The 18,949-nt window shown below is 34.2% G+C and overlaps 1 protein-coding gene across 1 annotated transcript in view; it reads left to right on the forward strand.

Moving 5' to 3' along the window:
* GLRB (glycine receptor, beta) overlaps positions 1 to 18,949 on the forward strand; it is a 166,631-nt gene that overhangs the window by 96,156 nt on the left and 51,526 nt on the right. The window contains exons 3-4 of the mRNA XM_006867914.1: positions 4,164 to 4,270; positions 5,939 to 6,006. Coding sequence (XP_006867976.1) covers positions 4,164 to 4,270; positions 5,939 to 6,006 — 175 coding nt within the window. The remainder of the gene's footprint in view (positions 1 to 4,163; positions 4,271 to 5,938; positions 6,007 to 18,949) is intronic.

Here is an 18,949-nt window from a genome sequence, read left to right on the forward strand (position 1 = left end):
TGTATTGGTAATTACTGGTGATTGCAATGTAAAGGTTGGAAAGTAAGAGGAAGGATCAGGATCAGTAGTTGGAAAATATGGCTTTGGTGATAGAATGATGTTTGAGAAAGCATGATAGCATTCTCGAAGACCAATGACTTATTCATTGCAAATATCATTTTTAAATAACATAAAAGATGACTATTCTCATGGACCTCATCTGATGGAATGCATAGGAATCAAATTGACTTAATCTGTGAGAAAAGATGGTGGAGAAGCTCCTATTGGGAACCAAATAAAAGCCAATGCAGAAATGTGAAGCAGCCTACCAACTGCCCATTAGCAATTTCAGGCTAAAGCTGACAAAAATTAAATAAAGTCCAAGAGAAATAATATATAAACTTCAATTAATTTCATCTGAATTTAGAGGCTATCTCAAGAATAGATTTGATGCATTGGACACTAGTGATAGAATATCTGAATAATTGTGGGATCATATCAAGAACATTATAAAGGAAAAAAGCAAAAGATAACTGGAACTACAAGAAAGAAAGATAAGACAATAATGGATGTCAGAAGGACATTTTTCTCTTTACCGTAGAGAAGCTAAAGTGAATGGAAGAAATAGGAAGTAAAAGAGTAGAACAGAAAATTTCAAAGGGCGTCTCAAGAAAATAAAGCAATTATTATAAAGAAATGTGTAAAGACCTGAAGTTAGAAAACCATAAGGGAAGAACATGCTCAGCATTTCTTAAGCTGAAAGCACTGAATGATAAATTCAAGCCTTGACTTACTCTATTGAAGAATTTTATGGACAGAATGACGAAATTGGAAGACAGCTGTCTGACCAACTGATTGGAAGAGATTCATATCTGTACCCATTTCAAAGAGAGGTGTTCCAATAGAATGTAGAAATCTTCAGACAATGTCATTAATATTACATGCAAGTAAATAAGGAAGACAGTAGAAGAATTGGTTCATTTAAATTATGGTGTTTAAGAAGATTATTAAAAGCACCATAGACTTCCAGAAAAAAACCTGTTTGTCTTAGATGTAGTGCAGCTAGAATAGTCCTTAGAAGCTAAGATGGAAAGCTTTGTCTCTCATACTTTGAACATGTTAATCAAGAGGGATCAGTCCTTGGAGAAGTACATCATGCTAAAGGAAGTAGAGGATCCGTGAAAATGAGGAAGATCCCGATAAGATGGATTGACACAGTACTAGCAACAATGGGCTCAAACATAACAATTGTGAGGATGGGGTACCACTGGGCAGTGTGGTATTCAGTTATGAATTGGATCTGACTCGATGGCACCTAACAACGATTATGATATTTTCTTCTTCCTTGACAATTATGAGAAAATTCTAAGGAAAGCAACAATAGAAACCCCTCGCAACATCAGGAAATATTGGTCTTTTTTCTTTGGAAACAATGAATGGGACTGTAACCACATGTTGTTGTGAGATGCCATTGAATCAGTTTTGACCCATAGTGACTCTGTGTAGAACAGAATGAAACATCTTCTGGTACTGCGCCATCCCCATAATTCATGCTACCCTTAAGCCCATTGTTGCTGCCATTGTGCCAATCCATCTCATTGGGAATCTCCCTCTTTTTTGTTTTCCATCCACTTTATCTAGCATGATGTCCTTCTCCAGGGACTGGTCCCTCCTGAAAACATGTCCAAGTATGACAGATAAAATCTGGCCATCCTGGCTATCAAGGAACACTCTGGCTGTACAACACAGATTTGTTTGTTCTTTTGGCTTTCCATGGTAATTTTAATATTCTCCTCCAGCACTATAACTCAAATGCATCAATTCTTTTACAGTCTTCCTTATTCACTGTCCAACTTTTGCATGCATATGAGGCTACTGAACATTCCATGGCTTGGGTCAGGTGCACCTTAGTCTTGAAATTGACATCGTTGCTCTTGAACACTTTAAAGAGGTCTTGTGCCGCAGATTTGCGTAATGCAATATGTCGTTTGATTTCTTGACTGCTACTTCCATGAGTGTTGATGGTGGATCCAAGCAGGCAAATGGAAAGTGCTTGAACATGTAGTTAATAATAGACAACCTGTTACTGCGAACTGCAGAAGCACTGAAGATATTTCCTCAAGAATCTTATCATCTGCATTCAGTTTGTTTGAAATATATACATAGATCTAGAAAGGCTAAAAACAACAACAAAACCAAAAACAGAGCCAAACAGTACATTTATCAATTTGTGTTAATTAGAGTAAGGTGGGTTGTTTGAGACAAGATTTTTGGCAGAAGATGAACTTTAAAACAAATGTTAAAAGATAGCTTGGGTTTAGAATAAAAGCATAAAGAGTGAAAGTTAGAAGGTTCCAGAAGGGGTGACTAATTCTGAACTAGTGGATGAAGGTCTCATCAAAAATTAATAGTAGTGTCATGGTTTAAAAACAGGTTTGATTGACACATACAGCTCAGAGGTAGAAGAGAGAAATCAGACTGGAAATTTTTAAATGACAAAAACTAGTGTCATTAGGTTGTCATTTTGTTGCATGGGAGGAATATACTTGTAAATGTTTTTATGTCAAGAGACACAATAATAGGAATGATTAATTGATCCAAGAAAGTGTATTTTGAAATTAATCAGTTCTGTTTTCTTTACTTGAGTGAGGAAATTTGTAGATAGCTGTGAACACTAATTTGCATCCTAATAATCAATTTTCCCACTTACCCTCATTCTTCTTAGTGATTTTCATCTTTTCAAAAGGGATCACAATTGGCACTAATGAGGTTACAATTTCACCTGCAAGATATGGAAAAGCTCCTTACCAGTCCCCAAAGTCCCTGCAGCTGTGATATTTAGAGCTGCTAACATCACAAAAAGCATTGTAAAAAAAAAAAAAAAAAAAAATCTATATAATCTGCACCTTTGGAAGGTTCAACTAACTGATTTTCATTTTATTCTCTCATGTTTCATACTTTGATTGATTTCAGTTTGAAAGGGCTTTCAGTACGGATTCAGAGTATTTTCATGAACTTCTTACTATCTGCCATACCTCACCTACAACTGTCTCATACAGTTTGTCTGATAGTTATCTCAGAAGAGATTGCCTGATAGATAAAAGAGTTGTGAGATCATCAGGAATCTAAACCTGTTGCATCTATATTTTCTGTATGTACAATAAATATAATTTATGAAACTGAAACTTTTGTGACATTGATATTGACTAGATAGTACTCATACTAGATGCTTAACTATGATCTTATTCTTCCATGTAATTGTTAATTAATGATGAATATTATTTTATTCATGGTAAAGCAAACTAAACCAAAGCAAATAAACAAAAGACAACGTATTCAATATGCTTTCAAATCAGTGCCTTTTATAAAATTACCAACTTAGTCAAGATTCATTATTCAAAGTAAATAAAATGAAAAATGGCAGATTTCCTTCTTGTTTATAAAAAGTGATAACAAATACAAGGTAGCTTCAAAAAGTGTGTGGAAAAATTAAAATAAAATGTAGTGGAATTTTTCCATGAACTTTAGATGCCTGCTTGTATATACTAAAAAAGGAAAAGATAGGTTTTTACATTTATTTTTATTATATTTTACTTGTTTAATTGATCTGATAGGTGATACTTGCTTTACCTTTTATGCCCTTTGTTGTTGGTTTGTCCATTTGTTTAGGATTTTTTTCTTATTGAAGAGACCATACATGGTATGTTTCTTGGGGGGAAATATCATTTTATAAATATCAAATAATTGTTCTATGAATTCTTAGACTATGTCTTTGGCTACATCATTTAGCATTCACACACTTTTCATTTAGGCATTAGGTTAATATTGCACACTATTCAAATAATGATCTTTGCTCTTGTCTGCATGTCTGCTTATCCGAATTTTCAATTTTACACTGCTTCAGACAAGCAAAATGTCGCCTTAATTTTGTTTTAAGGAAAGCAATGTAGAGTCTTTAGGACAGTACTTCATGCGTGCATCTGGTAACATTCCATGTGAAAATACTATTTTTTGTTTTTTTATGTAAATATCTTCTGGGTGTAGGACTATGTCTACTATTTATTATTTGATTTCATTTGGAAAAGTCCTCTTGACTTTTGTCTTAAAACATATAGTCTTTTCTAAGAATGGAAATGATTCATTTATTTTCTAAATACTTAGCAGGTTTTTCTTTTTTCTTATAGTCAGCAGTCAGCAGAGGACCTGGCGCGAGTACCTGCCAACTCCACTAGCAATATCTTGAATCGCCTATTGGTTAGTTATGACCCTAGGATAAGACCAAATTTCAAAGGTTCGTTTTTTGGTTCCCTCAAATATCTTCATTCATTGAAGTTTAAAAATTAATTTTATCTGTATAAAACCATTTCTCGGTGATATTATAAACAAAAATAAATGAGAAGTAGGATTTCAAATTAATGTGTAAGCATATTATAATATTCTTTAGTTCAATTTAATACCACAAATATTCAATGATAAAATATTAATTTAACAATTTTGTATAGTTCCCAGTTTAAAAAAATAAATAAATAAAAAGATCTACTATGAATTAATAGTTTAATCTCTGTAATGAGTATTCTCAGTACAGAAATCCTTAAGTTTAATGGTTTAAAATGTAGATTCTGTATATAGATCTGGCTTTTATTCACTGACACAAAGTTATCATTTGCAGCCTAACAGTCATTTACTCATTTTGGGATAAAGGACAATTGTACATGTTCTTAGAATCTTTTTCACTTTGTGTTAGTATTTCATATTGACAAAAATTTCCCCCTACTTCCCCTCTCTTGCTGAATAGAGACGGCCATATGGTTTAAAAAAGCATGTTAACTTTGTGAATAAAAATGACTATGTTTTCTATAACACAGATTGTTTCTGCTCCAACAAAATATTACCTTCAAGAACCAAAACCATACTTGCAGTAAAATAAAAGACGTGAGCAGATTGCATAGACCACCCCCCTCACCCCCTTCTTGATGAGTTAAAAAAAAGCTATATGAAAACTCTGCTTTGGAAAACTGTAATCCCTGTTGCATGGTTAAAAGACAGGTATTAATGTATATCAGATTAACAGACTTGAATTTTTTTTTTCTTTTACAGACAAAAAAGGTCTGCAGCTGCTTCTAGTCAACTAAAGTTATACAACTATGTTGTAAAAACAGGGGTTTTTGTTCATTACCAGAACCTATTCAGTTACTTTCAACAACAGTCATGGTCTGGGTTGTCACATGCCTACCAAATATTGAATCACCACCTGTTTTTCATCAGTCAGTGGTTATGTGGCTAAAAGGCTAACTTCACATTTTTCCCTTTGTTGCCCAACCAGCAGCCCACAAAGAATTAAAAAAAGAAAGACATTTGCAACATTATACATTAGTTCTCACTCTATGAACTTTCAAATTATTCTCCAACAGGTCAGGTAAAATCTTTATAATGATCCTGTTACATGTTTGACTAACTTTGCAATTTCATTAATCCAAAATCAAGATATAATGGCCTAGAGTAATGTTAAGTAACATTTATTGAATACAGATTTACTAAGAAAGGAAAAATTTGAAGTGTGATTAGAAAAATGCAAGAGAGAAGAAACATGTTTAAAGCATATTTTCCTTGAAGAATAACTATATTGTCTTATAAAGGTAGAAATAAGTAAATGCATCAGCGTTATCTAACCTTTTTACAAAGGTAAACATAATATTCCCAGTTATCTAGAATTTAAGGAGTATTTTTAATAAAGTAAAAAATGCAACGTAATTTATTTTAAATTTATATTATGGTCCCAATTTAGAAATATGCCAATAGCAATTATAAGCATGGCATACTGAGACCATAGATTTATAATTTTATATTCAATGTATCCATGGGAAAGAATATCAAATTGAAAGCATTAATCATAGAAATATGAAAATTATTTCTATTATTTTTATAGTTACTAAATATATTCTTAAATTTTAATTTTTAGGCATTCCAGTTGATGTTGTAGTCAACATTTTTATTAACAGTTTTGGATCCATTCAAGAGACAACAATGGTAAGATTATAATTAATTTAATATTTTCAGATATCAAAATTTGATGACAGCATAGTAGAAATAACATTAAAATTGAAAAGTAAGAATTAACTCTAAGGAAAACTCATGTTCTCTCTAAGTATAAAATACCTAAATTCTAAGATTTTGTTAAATCAAAGATTTCCACTGTGAATGTAAATTTTCAATTCACATTTAATCTTAATGTTGCGTTAAAGCTTGCAAATTTAGAAGAATTAACCCCAGGCATCTAATTATATATAACCTGGGGAAAGTGTATATAATAAAGACTTTTATGCAACAGTTTTTCCTAATATGTTTATATGTATGAACATTCAAAAACATTTAAGTATTCATGTTTTTCCTTCTTCCAGTTTCCTGAGGAGATTTTTTTGTTTTCTATGTTATGCTAATTTTGTGATATAAAGGGCAGAGAACTGTAAAAAACAAAGAGGAAAACTGATTTTAATAAAACAAAGCAACAGAAACCTCTGTAAGTATTATGTATTTAAAGCAAAGGGAGGAGAAAGGAAAGCGAAAGGTATAGGAAGGAGTGACAAGTAGAGTCCAATCTTGAAAAGAATGGAAAAGAAAAGCTTGTAAAAGTAGTAGAAGTCTATGGAAAAAGCTGCCTTTAAAACATCAGTATTCCCAGTTGCCATGAGTAGGTGCCATAAATTGACTCAGACACATGATGGCATCATATGTTTCAGAGTAGAACTATGCTCCTACGTTTCAGACTATATACCTTATAAGGTTGTATTACTTGAGTGATCTGTCATCTAATTATCTTTCTCAGCTTCTCAAAAGACATGCAATAACATCTACTCGTTCTTAGATGTTTTACAACATTAGATTGACATACCATATGCTGAATTTGGATTTCAAACCTAGTAATAATTGTAGCACAGTATAATTTCTCAGAACTTATTTTAGATGTGGTATTATAGGATAGGAGTCCTGGTGTGACACTGTGCCAGACTGCAAACTCATTTGAACTACAAGGTCGGTGGTTCAAGCTCACTAGGTCCTCCTTGAAAATGCTATACAGGGTCGTTATGGGTTGAAACCAACTCGATGTCACTTAACAACAACAACAACTATAGGATAAGCATTAGACTTCTAGCCACAATGTCAGCTGTTCAAACTTAACCATTGCTCCTATGTAGGGTTGCTATTAGTTGGAACTGACTCACCAGCATTTAACAACAACAGAAAAAGAATGACTTAGAATATTTGCTTCTTTATTTCTATTAGCAACATGGTGGTGATGGTGGTGGTGTGCCGTGCAGTCGGTTCCGACTCAAAGTGACCCTGAATAGGGTTTCCAAGGCTGTAAATCTTTATGGGAGCAGAAAGCCTCATTTTAGCAACATAGTAGTGTATTTATAAATGCAACTCTGTAGTATATTTAATTTATGACAGGTTTCTTTACATCTAAATTGTGATACGGATGTTATTTTATGTATTTATACATAGGCATTTATGTGAGTTGCAATTAACTCATTGAGGTTTAATTTTTATTATATACATGTATGCATGTGTGTTGTTAGGTATTGGCAAGTCAGTTTTGACCCATAGCAACTTTGGGTACAACAGAATGGAACACTGCCTGATCTTTTGCTATCCTCAGAAATACATTGTTATGCTTGGGACCTATTGTTGCAACCACGGTCTCAATCAGTCTCCTTGAGAGTCTTCTTTTCTGCTGCTTTTCTACTTTACCAGTCATGATGTCCTTCTCCAGGGACTGGTCTCTCCTGATAACTAAAGGATGTGATATGAAATTTTGGCATCCTTGCTAGTAAGGAACATTATTCTATTTGTACTTCTTACATAACAGATTTATCATTTTTCTTGAAGTACCTGACACATTTAATATTCTTCAACAACACCATAATTCAAATGCATCAATTCTTCTTTGGTCTTCCTTACTCATTGTCCAATTCTCACATGCATATGAGGTGGATGAAAACATCATGGCTTGAATCAGGTGCACCTTAGTCCTCTAAGTGGCATCTTTGCTTTTTAACACTTTAAAGAGGTCTTTTGCAGCAGATTTGACCAATGCAGTATGTAATTTGATTTGTTAAGTGCTGCTTCAATGGATGTTCATTGTGGATCCACATAAAATGAAATCCTTGATAAATTCAAACTTTTATCTCTTTATCATGATATTGCTTATTAGACTGGTTGTGAGGATTGTTGTTTTCTTTTTTTATGTTGATGTGCAATCTGCACTGAAAGCTGTAGTTTTTGCTCTCCATGAGAAAGTGCTTCAAGTCCTCTTTGCTTTCAGCAATTAAGGCTCTGCCATTTATGTATCACAGAATGTATGTATATAAACATGTATATAGTGCCTGACACTTTTTCCTAATATGCAGATTTTTAAAATGAATTATCTAAAAGGAGATTTTAAGATCAAGTACGAAGTTCACTTCCAATGACTGCTTAACTCACCCAAATGACATTTCTGTACTAGAAGACTGCTTTGAAGTACCTGTATTGTGGTTAATTGCCATTGGTAGATTCTAACTCATAGTTACCTATGTGCACAGAATAGAACCATTCCATAAGACTTTCAAGGTTGTGATCTTTTCAAAACATATTACACCTTTGAGTGGATTCCAACTATGAACATTTTCAGTTAGTAACTGATCCTTAGCATATATACACAACCATATATCACCAGAGATAAATGTGTTGCTTTTACATGAGATCAAGTTGATTCTAATTCATAGTGATCATAGAGTACAACTGCCCCACAGGATTTCCTAAGTTATGGTGGCACTGTAGTATAAGCACTAGACTTCTAACTGAAAGGTCAGTGGTTCAAACCCACTTGCCAATACTTGAGAGAAACATGACCTTGTCTGCTTCCATAATGATTTACAGTTTTGGAAACTCTGTAAAGGGTCACTATGAGTCAGAATCAACTTAATGGTGGTGGGTTTAGGTTTCAGGGGATTTTATTTTTTGCTTTTTTAATCTTTACAGAAGCATATTGACAGGTCTTTTGAGCCTCTAGTTGGATTGAAAAACTAACCTTTGGTTAGTAGAGTACTGCTTAATCATTGTGACATTAAGGCTATAATTAATTGAAAATATATTTATTCTCTAAGAACTTCACTTTAATGGGGTAAGAGATGTCATTTTCTCAAGGTGAAACTTGAAGGGAATCTAGGACATTTCTATACTCCTCTCTGTACCCTATTATTTTATTTTTTTTATCATCACTACAGTAATCCAAAAATAGCACTATCAAGATGCAAACATCCTCATTCTTTATCTTGAGCTCAAAGCTCTATATCTCAGTCCGAGAGAGTTTGGGGTCAACTCATGTAATGGAGTCCTGGTGTGACTCTGAGGATAAATATGCTGGACTGAAAGGTCAGTTTAAACCACAAGGTCAACAGTTCAAGCTCATCAGCCACTCCTCGGAAATCCAATACAGGGTCACTATAAATTGGAATCAACTCAATGGCACTTAACAACAACAACAATGTAAGGCTGGTATTCCACTGTAGGATAAGCATTGCTTTGGTACCAAAAGGTTAGGTGTTCAAGCCCACCAACCACTCCTCAGAAAACCTATATAGGGTCAATATTATTCAGAACCGACTCAATGTCATTTAATAACAATGCAAGGCTCTATTTTTCCCCCTTCAATCAAATAGAGGTCATGCACATTTCCTAGTTAAGTAGTTGTCATTGTTCTTAATTGCTGTCCCATGGGTTCCAACTCATCAACCCTGAACTGGGTTTCTGAGGAGCTGTTGGTTTGAATAGCTGATCTTGTGATTCCAAGTTCAGTGCTGATCCTGTAGTGCCATGCAAAAAATGAACTCAACATGGATTAAAGATCTAAATGTGAATCCTAAAATTATGAAGATCATCAATGAAAAAATAGGTAATTTTCTTTTGGAATCTATTCTGCTGGGGGTTTGTTCAGCTTCCTGTATACTTATCTTCCTGTATTTCATGACATTAAGGAATTTTTTTCCTCCCCAACAAGTCTTCAACAATTTTCTCTGTGCTTTTTCTTGTCTTCTTCCTGTTCTGGAATTCTGATCATCCATAATTTGTTCCTTTTTATGATGTCCAACATAACTCTTGATGCTTTCTTCAAAAAAATTTTAGTACATTTTCTGATTGTTTTTCAATCATACTAATGTTGAGAGATTTTTCTTCAAGCTCACAAATTTGGGATTCTATTGCTTCAAATCTACTCCTTTGTCCTTTCAATGTAATGTGCATTTCTGAAATCTTAGTATTAATCTTCTTGGTTTCTAGTTTCAGGTTTTGTATTGTTTCAAAATATTCATTTGTTTTGTCAGTTTGTTCTTGTAGCGCTTTTCTGAATTCCTCTAAAGCCTTTTCTGTTTTCTTCTTATGTTCCTCAAACTTTCTGTCAATCCTTTGAAAGTACCTAAATGTCGTCCTTTTGAATTCTTTTTACGTCAATTTCATTACCTTTTCTTCCTCAGAAATGTTTTCTGGTTCTGCATTCTGGTCATTTATTTGAGCCATTCTTTCTTGTTTCTTCATATGAGCTAAAATTTTCTGTTGTCTCCAGTGAACTCTGGGGTTGTTGTATTAAATCAATGATTGTATGTTGGCATGTCCTTAAGCTCTAACTGCCTGTGTAAATTTGCTCTGCCAGGCCTGCTTGTGGCCAAAGCTTCTCACAATATGTCTGTTTGATTGTTTACCTACCAGTCAGTCTCCCTCTCTAGCTGTCTTTGCTCAGCTTCTTCCCCCAATCAACACTCAATCTACTTCTCTATCCTTTACTCTGAAATTCAGGTTTTCAGGATTTGAATCTGTGTCTATTTCATTTGCTCTTTCATGTTTTTGTTGTAGAGGGTCTGTGTAGTTCGTCTGCCTGGTCTGCCAACTTGCCGGAAGTCTGAAGCAGACTTTTATTGTCATGTCTTTTTAGGCTGTCAAATTTCACTCATTTGTTAATTATTTTTCAAAGACAAATGCTCTAATTCTTTGTTTCTTAATAGTTAGGAGAAGCAGAACCTATTACAGATAGCATCACCTCAGTGGTTCGGATCCCCCGGTGACTCCCTAGAAGAAAAAAACTGGCTATCGGCTCCCTTAAACAGTATAGCCTAAGGAACAATAAGGGGCAGTTCTACCCTGTCTTACAAGGTTACTATGAGTTGGAATCCAGTTGACCATTGTAATTATTCAGTGATGGTAATTCATTCATTATCATGTGTTTCAGTTTAATATGATATCTAATATGAACTATTTCATAATAGAAATTTATTGTTAAAGAAAATGAAACATGTAAAAGTTTACTAGTAGCAAATTGTGGGTTATTATGAGCTTCTGGAAATTTTTCTTACAGGTTTCTGCTGGAATAATGGAAGTCCAAAAATTGAGGAAGATACAATAATATAGCTCAAAACTTTTCTTTATAGTTCAGACCTCTAAGCTGGCAGTTGCATATTCCAGAAAGCACAAAATTGAACATACAGTCAGGGAGCAGATGTGACTTAACTAGCTAGAAGTCAAATTGCAAACAGATAGAGAGGGATTTCAGTAGAGGACAATTGTTCCCCAGTGTAAAAAGGTGTTTATCAAATGTAATTCAAAAGAAATCACATGCATTGACATTAATATTGTTGTCAGAACACTTAAACCAATTCTACTTGATAAACATTCCTTTTGTTTTGTTTTGGTTTTAGATGATAACTATTGCTCAAACTCATTCACTACTATTAAGTTTTTTATGACTCATGTTGTTGTTAGGTGCCATTGAGTCAGTACCGACCCATAGAGACCTTATGCACAGCAGAATGAAAAACTGCCAGATCCTGGGACAACCTCACTACTGTTTCCATGCTTGAGTCCATTGATGTTGCCACTTGGCCAATCCATCTCATTGGGGGTCTTCCTCATTTTCTCTGACCCTCCACCTTACCAAACAGGATATCATCTTCCAGTGACTGGTCCCTCCTGACAATAAGCCTGAAGTATGAGGGACGAAATTTGGCCAGCTGGCCTCCAAGGAGCACTCTGGCAGCACTTCTTCCAAAACGGATCTATTGGTTCTTTTGGCAGCCCATGGTACTTTCAATATTCCCCTCCAACACCATAACTCAAAAGCATCAATTCTTCTACAGTCTTCCTTATTCACTGTCCAGCTTTCACATGCATATGAGGTATACATTGAAAATACATGGCTTGGGTCAGGCATCCCTTAGTCCTCAAGCTGACATCTTTGCTCTTCAACACTTTAAAAAGTTCCTGTGCAGCAGATTTGCCTAATGCTTTATGTCAGTTGATTTCTTAACTAGTGCTTCAGTGAGTGTTGATAGTTGATCCAACAAGAATGAAGTTCTTGTCAACTTCTATCTTTTCTCCATTGATAAGAATGTTGCTTATTGGTTCATTGGTGAGGGGTTTTGTTTTCTTGACATTGAGATGTAATCCGAATGGAAGGCTGTGCTCTTTGATCTTCATCAGTAAATGTTTTAAGTCCTCTTCACTTTCAGCAAGCAAGGTTGTATCATCTGCATATTGCAGTTTGTTAATGAGTCTTCCTCCAATCCTGATGCCACAGTATTCTTCATATAACCCAGTTTCTCGGATTATTTATTCAGCATACAGGTTGAATAAGTATGGTGAAAGAGTACACCCCTGTCGCACATCTTTCTTAATTTTAAAGCATTCAGTGTTCCCATGTTCTATTCAAACAACTGCTTCTTGGTCCAGGTACAGATTCCTCATGAGCACAATTAAGTGTTCCTGAATACTCATATTTCACAATGTTGTCCATAGCTTGTCATGATCCATACAATTGAAAGCCTTTGTGTAGTCAATAAGGCACAGGTAAACATCTCTCTGATATTCTCTGCTTTCAGCCAAGATCCATCAGATATCAGCAATGATATCCCTCGTTCCACGGCTTCTTCTAAATCCAAGTTGAACCTCTGGAAGTTCTCTGTCTATGTATGATTATAGCCATTTCTGTATTACCTTTAGCAAAACTTTACTCGCTTGAGATATCAAAGAGATTGTCTGATGATTTCCACATTTCGTTGGGTCACCTCTCTTTGGAATGGGCACAAATATTGATCTCTTCCAATCAGTCGGTCAGATAGTTGTCTTCCAAATTTCTTGGCAGAGATGAGTGAGTGCCTCCTGTGCCACCTCACTTTCTTGAAAGGTTTCAATTTTTATTCCATCAATTCCTGGTGCCTTGTTCTTTGCCAATTCCTTCAATGCACCTTTGACTTCTTCGTTCGGTGTCATTGGCTCTTGATCATAAGCTACCTCTTGAAATGTTTGAACAGCAACCATTTCCTGAACATCAACCATTTCCTTTTGGTACAGTGACTCTGTGTATTCCTTCCATCTTCTCTTGATGCTTTCTGCATCATTCAATAATTTTCCCAGGAATCTTTCAATAACAAAAGTCGAGGCTTGAATTTTTACTTCAGTTCCCCCAGCTTGAGAAATGCTGAATTTGTTCTTTCTTTTGGGTTTTCTGATTCTAGATCTTTGCACATTTTGTTGTAGTAATTGACTTTGTCTTCTTGAGCTGATCTTTGAAATTTTCTCTTCAGCTCTTGTAGATCCTCATTTCTTCCATTTGCTTTAGCATCTGTATGCTGGAAGCAAGTTTCAGTGTCTGTTCTGACATCCATTTTGACCTTTTCCTTCTTTCTTGTCTTCTTAATTACTTTTTGCTTTCTTTATTTATGATGTTCTTGATGTCATTCCACAACTCTTTTGGTCTTTGGTCTTTGGTCTTTAGTGGTTAATGTATCAAATCTGTTCTTCAGATGATCTCTAAATTCTGATGGGATATCCTCAAGGTCATATTTTGTTTCCCGTGGATTTGTTTTCTTTTTTTCAGCTTCAGTTTGAATTTGCATATGAGTAATTGATGGTCTCTTCCGCAGTCTGACTCTGGCCTTCGTGACGCTGGATAGGGTTTCTGAGGCTAGAAATCTTTATAGAGAACAGAAAGCCTCATCTTTCTCCTACAAAGCAACTGGTGAGCTTGAACTGCCCATCTTATGCTTAGCAGGTCAGTATTTATCCTACAGCACTGATGGGGACTTCTTGCTAACTATTGCTACCTAATTTAAAAGATACCTCATATTTTTCATAAACCATAATTGTTCAGTTGAGGAAAATTTCATGCATTTTCATATTCTATAAGCTTCTTTACATCTCTGTAGGTATACACTCCTTCAGCTTGTTTTCTAGTCTCATTTTATAGTTTTATGGTTCTTTTTTCTCATATCTCATTTGTACTCATTTGTATTCTGGCTTACATTTTTTGTAAGTTGTTATTTATACTTTAAGTGATATTTATAGACATTAGTAGTAGTATCACTGAAATTATCAAATGAATGTAAGTGTCCTAATTTGAAGTTGCTCAAACAGTCACTTCTAATTTATCTTTATAGTTTAGCAGCTTAAATGCTACTGCTTGTGACATCTGAAATAAAAATATTTCAAACTATGAGAAAAATAATTAGAGGCCAGGTGTCTTCTAGTTTGGTTTTCCATTAAATTTCTATCCTTGACTTAAATCAGTTGTTGTTAAGTGCCATTGAATCAATCCAAATCATAGCTTTATAGGGTTTCCGAGGAGTGGTTGGTGAGCTTGTACAGCTAAACTTATGGTTTAAAAGATCTTTCAGTCCAGCACATTAAATCAATTAGATTTTCTTAACTGGAAATATTGCACTCATAGGGGAAAGTGGGCATGATGGTTTATTATAATAATCTACACACAGTCACTTTGCCCCATCAGAAGTATGTAAGATCCCTTCATCAGAAATACATAAGATCTCTTCTATGGAAATAAAAGCTTATTTACCCAATTTAATTTTCCCTTGGTTCATACATAATTTGTAATTATATTGAATTATTATTGCACTGAAATTTATGATCCTATCTGCTTTTCTGTGCCTTTCTGTTCCACAACTTCCTGTTTTAATAATAGTTTCACCTCTTTCTGGGCAACACAATTGTGCCTGGGTTAAAGGAAATACATTCATACTTGATGTCAGCTAAAAAGCCCAATTCTGGTTCTTGATATATACTCATTTTTGTTGTTTTAAAACAAGTTTATTTTTTATGTTTGCTTCTGTCTATAGATTTGTTGTTGTTGTTGTTGTTGTTGTTGTTAAGTGCCGTCGAGTCGGTTCCGACCCATAGCGACCCTGTACAGGGTTTCTGAGGGTGTAAATCTTTACGGGAGTAGAAAGCCTCATCTTTCTCGCGCGGAGCAGCTGGAAGTTTTGAACTGCTGACCTTAATGTTCACAGCCCGATTCGTAACCACTATGCTACCAGAGCTCCTTATGTCTATAGATTTAGAATCATGTTATTAAAAAATGGCTTTGTTTATTAGTCTTGCCATTTTCTTGTTTTGATGTTAACATTCTAGTATGCTTTTGCTTATTATCAAATAATAATAGATAAATTCATTTGTTTTTTCTTGTATTATTTTATATTTTTATTTTAGATGAGTATGCCTTAAATAATTTTGTATTAATTTATTTTCAAAGTATTTATGGTCAAGGTTTGTTCCCTGTTGCAGACTAAATAATGGTCTTTCAGAAATGTTCACATGTCAATTCCCAGAACCTATAAATGGTTAAACGAACTTTGTAGATATGACTAACTAAGGATTTTGAGATGGGAAGATATTTTTCTGGAATATCTAGGTGTGCCCAATGTAATCATAAGGGTCATTCATTATAAGAGGAAAGAAGCAGTGTCAGAATCAGTAGTAAAAAAACAAAACATGAAGACAAAATGAAGATGTTGCTGTCATGTGAGGAAGGGACTAAGAGCCAAAGTACAGGTAGTTTATAAGATGTTGGTGTCATGTGAGGAAGGGACTAAGAGCCAAAGTGCAGGTAGTTTATAAGATCTGAAAAAATCAAGGAAATGGATTCTTTCTTTACAGTCTACTGAAGGAAGCAGCTCTGCTGAAACCTTGACTTTAGCTTAGTGAAAGTGATTTTAGACTTCTGACCTCTAGAAGAGTAAGGCAGTAAATCTGTATTGTGTTAATTTTTTGGCAATTTGTCTTAGCAGCAAGTGGTGTGGTGCTGTAGTATAATCACTGCACTGCTAACTACAAGGTATGCAATCGAACCCGCTAGCAATTCTCGGACACCCTCTCTCAGAACCAACTATAGCACATCACAGCAATAACAATAAACACTCTGATGCATTCATGTTAATATTTTTTCTCCTAAATCTTACTGAAAAATTATCTTCTATATTTATGTTTCCTTAAGTTTAATTTTTTTTCAATTAACCATGTTTTAAATTGAGTATTAAATGTATAATTTATTAAAATTAATCACAGTCAAAAGCTAACTTTAAAGAGAATCTTTATAACCGTAGAAAATATAATGCATTTCTGTCTTTTTTCTTGGTCAAAGTTTTTTTTTAGTATATTTTTCTGAATTTTAATAATGATATATACATTTACTCTTTGTTTTTCCTTTATTCCCCAATGCTCAGAAATATTTGGGACTGATGTTCACAAGTAAGAGTACTGCATAAAACAGTGAGGAAGAAGGAGATGTATCTAAATTGCTTTTCGTTCATTAATTTGGCTATTTTTATAAACTGATGTAAAACAAAATTAAATTAGTGATATAAATAATATTGCACAAACATCTTGGCCTGTCAATTTATCCTAGAAGTAATTTCTTTATTCATGCATTTAATAGATTTATATTAACCCACTGCCATCAAGTTGATTCTGGCTTGTAGTGACCCTGTATAGGGTTTCCAAGACTGTAAATCTTTACCAGAGCAAAAAGCCTCATCTTTTTCCCTCAGAGCTTCTGGTGCGTTTGAACTGCTGACTTTGTGGTTAGCAGTCCAATGGAGCAAAACTACATCTAATTCACTGCTGTTGAGTAAATTCAGGCTCATAGCAACCCTATAGGAGAGAGTAGAACTGCTCCAGAGAGTTTCTGAGACTGTAAATTTCTATGAGAGTAGACAGCAGAGCAGTTGGTGGACTTGAACCACCTTTCTGATAGGAATCTTGAGTTTGATAGACTCTTTTATCAAAATGATTTTGTTAAAATATTCCTCATTAACCAAAAAGTTTCATTATGCTCAGTCCTGTATGGATTTTGATACTGTTGACCATTTCAAAGTCTTTTGACCTTTGATTTGGTGGAATCACATTCCCAGGGCTTTATTCTTTTTCTCAGTCCTCTAGTCAGCCCTTTCAGAGGAGGAAGGAGGTAGTTAAATAATCATTAAAATAAAATGTGATGAGAGAATGTAGAGGTCACCATGTAGCAGATTAAAAAAAAAAAATGGACTATAGAGATAGGTCTAAAACCATTTCAATATTCCTATTTAGTCCTGGTGTGGTGCTGTAGGATAAGCTCTAAAATGCTAACTGCTAGGTTGGCAGGTCAAATCCAAAAGACTATCCTTAGGAACCTTATATAGGATAGCTATGAGTTGGAACTGACTTGAGGGCACTTGACAACAAAAACATGGTGCTATTAACAATATTTAATTAAAAACTTTTTTTTTTCCAGTGATACACCGAAGAAAACTACTAAAGTATAGTCCAAGAACTTTTGTTGTTTTTTTGTTCATTTACAGTTCTTATATGACTCTACTAAGGAGCTCTGGTAACGTAGTGGTTACGAATCGGGTGCTAACCTCAAGGTTGTCAGTTCGAAACTACCAGAGGTTCCATGGGAGGAAGATGAGGCGTTCTGCTCCCATAAAGATTTACAGCCTCGGAAACCCTGTACAGGGTCGCTATGAGTAGGAACTGACTCCACAGTACTTAACAACAACAACATATGACTCTACTAGGCTCATTAATGGCTAAGTGTAAAAAGACTTTTTCAGACCAGGTTTATAATAGCACAGCTGACCAAACATTAATTATAATGCTACCATTTACTATGAGAACTGATTTATTTCCTTGCATGTTAACTTTTTAAGTAATTACAATGCAAAAAAAATAAATCAGTTAAAGATTCCATAGGTAAGAGTTAGGTAAAATTGTCCATTAGGCAAAAGTGCTGTCCTAACAACATTATAAAATATACAGTTCTTAATATTAAATTATCATTAATAGAACTTCACTGGTTATAATGTCTTGTTGTAAAATGTTTTATTGCCTTGAATAAACAGTTTAATTTGGTCCTTAATTGGTACTGAAATGTCTGGAGAGCATCCATTTTCCAGATAATGACTAATAGTGCGTTATTTGGAATGAACATGAGTAGTATTTGTCACCAAGTACTTTAAAAACAATTAAGTAATTTCTCACTGATAAAAGAAGCCTGTTTGGGATGAGATTTGTTCGTTGCAAAATAAAAGCTAGGTCTATAATTATTATAATTAAAAATGAAAATAAATAGGTTTCTAAGATAGCAATCATAATATGAAACATTTTAAATTCCAATAACTACCTAATTTTTGGAAATACTCATAAAATCAAAGCATACTAATAAAAGGGCTTTTATCTTTTAATGAATGTTGAAAAGAAGGATTAATTTAAATTGTAAAACTTTAAACCATCCTTTTCTTACAAGATATATAAGTTACTGCAACTTGGATAGTAATAATATATCTATATATATTGGTAAATCAGAATAGAAAGACATACTTGAAGCTCTAGAACTTACATAATGAAAGAATAAGCCATAATGAGCATGAATGATGCATTGAGTAAGCAACGAACTGGACAATTTCCAGTTTGCATTGATGCTTATTGATGGCGTTTCATTAAAAAAACAAACAAATGAAAAAAAAATAATTGCAGCAGAATCTTGGAACTAATGTTGTATATTAAGCTTAAAATTGCCCATTAGGCAAAATTGTGCTTATGTAGTGCAAATGACAGCAACAAGATCAGTTGAGGAGAAGTAGTCAAAGACTTCATTTTGCTTGAATCCACAATC

The sequence above is a fragment of the Chrysochloris asiatica genome, unplaced genomic scaffold (genome assembly GCF_000296735.1).
Source record: "Chrysochloris asiatica unplaced genomic scaffold, ChrAsi1.0 scaffold00112, whole genome shotgun sequence".
NCBI classification, from domain to species: Eukaryota; Metazoa; Chordata; class Mammalia; order Afrosoricida; family Chrysochloridae; genus Chrysochloris; species Chrysochloris asiatica.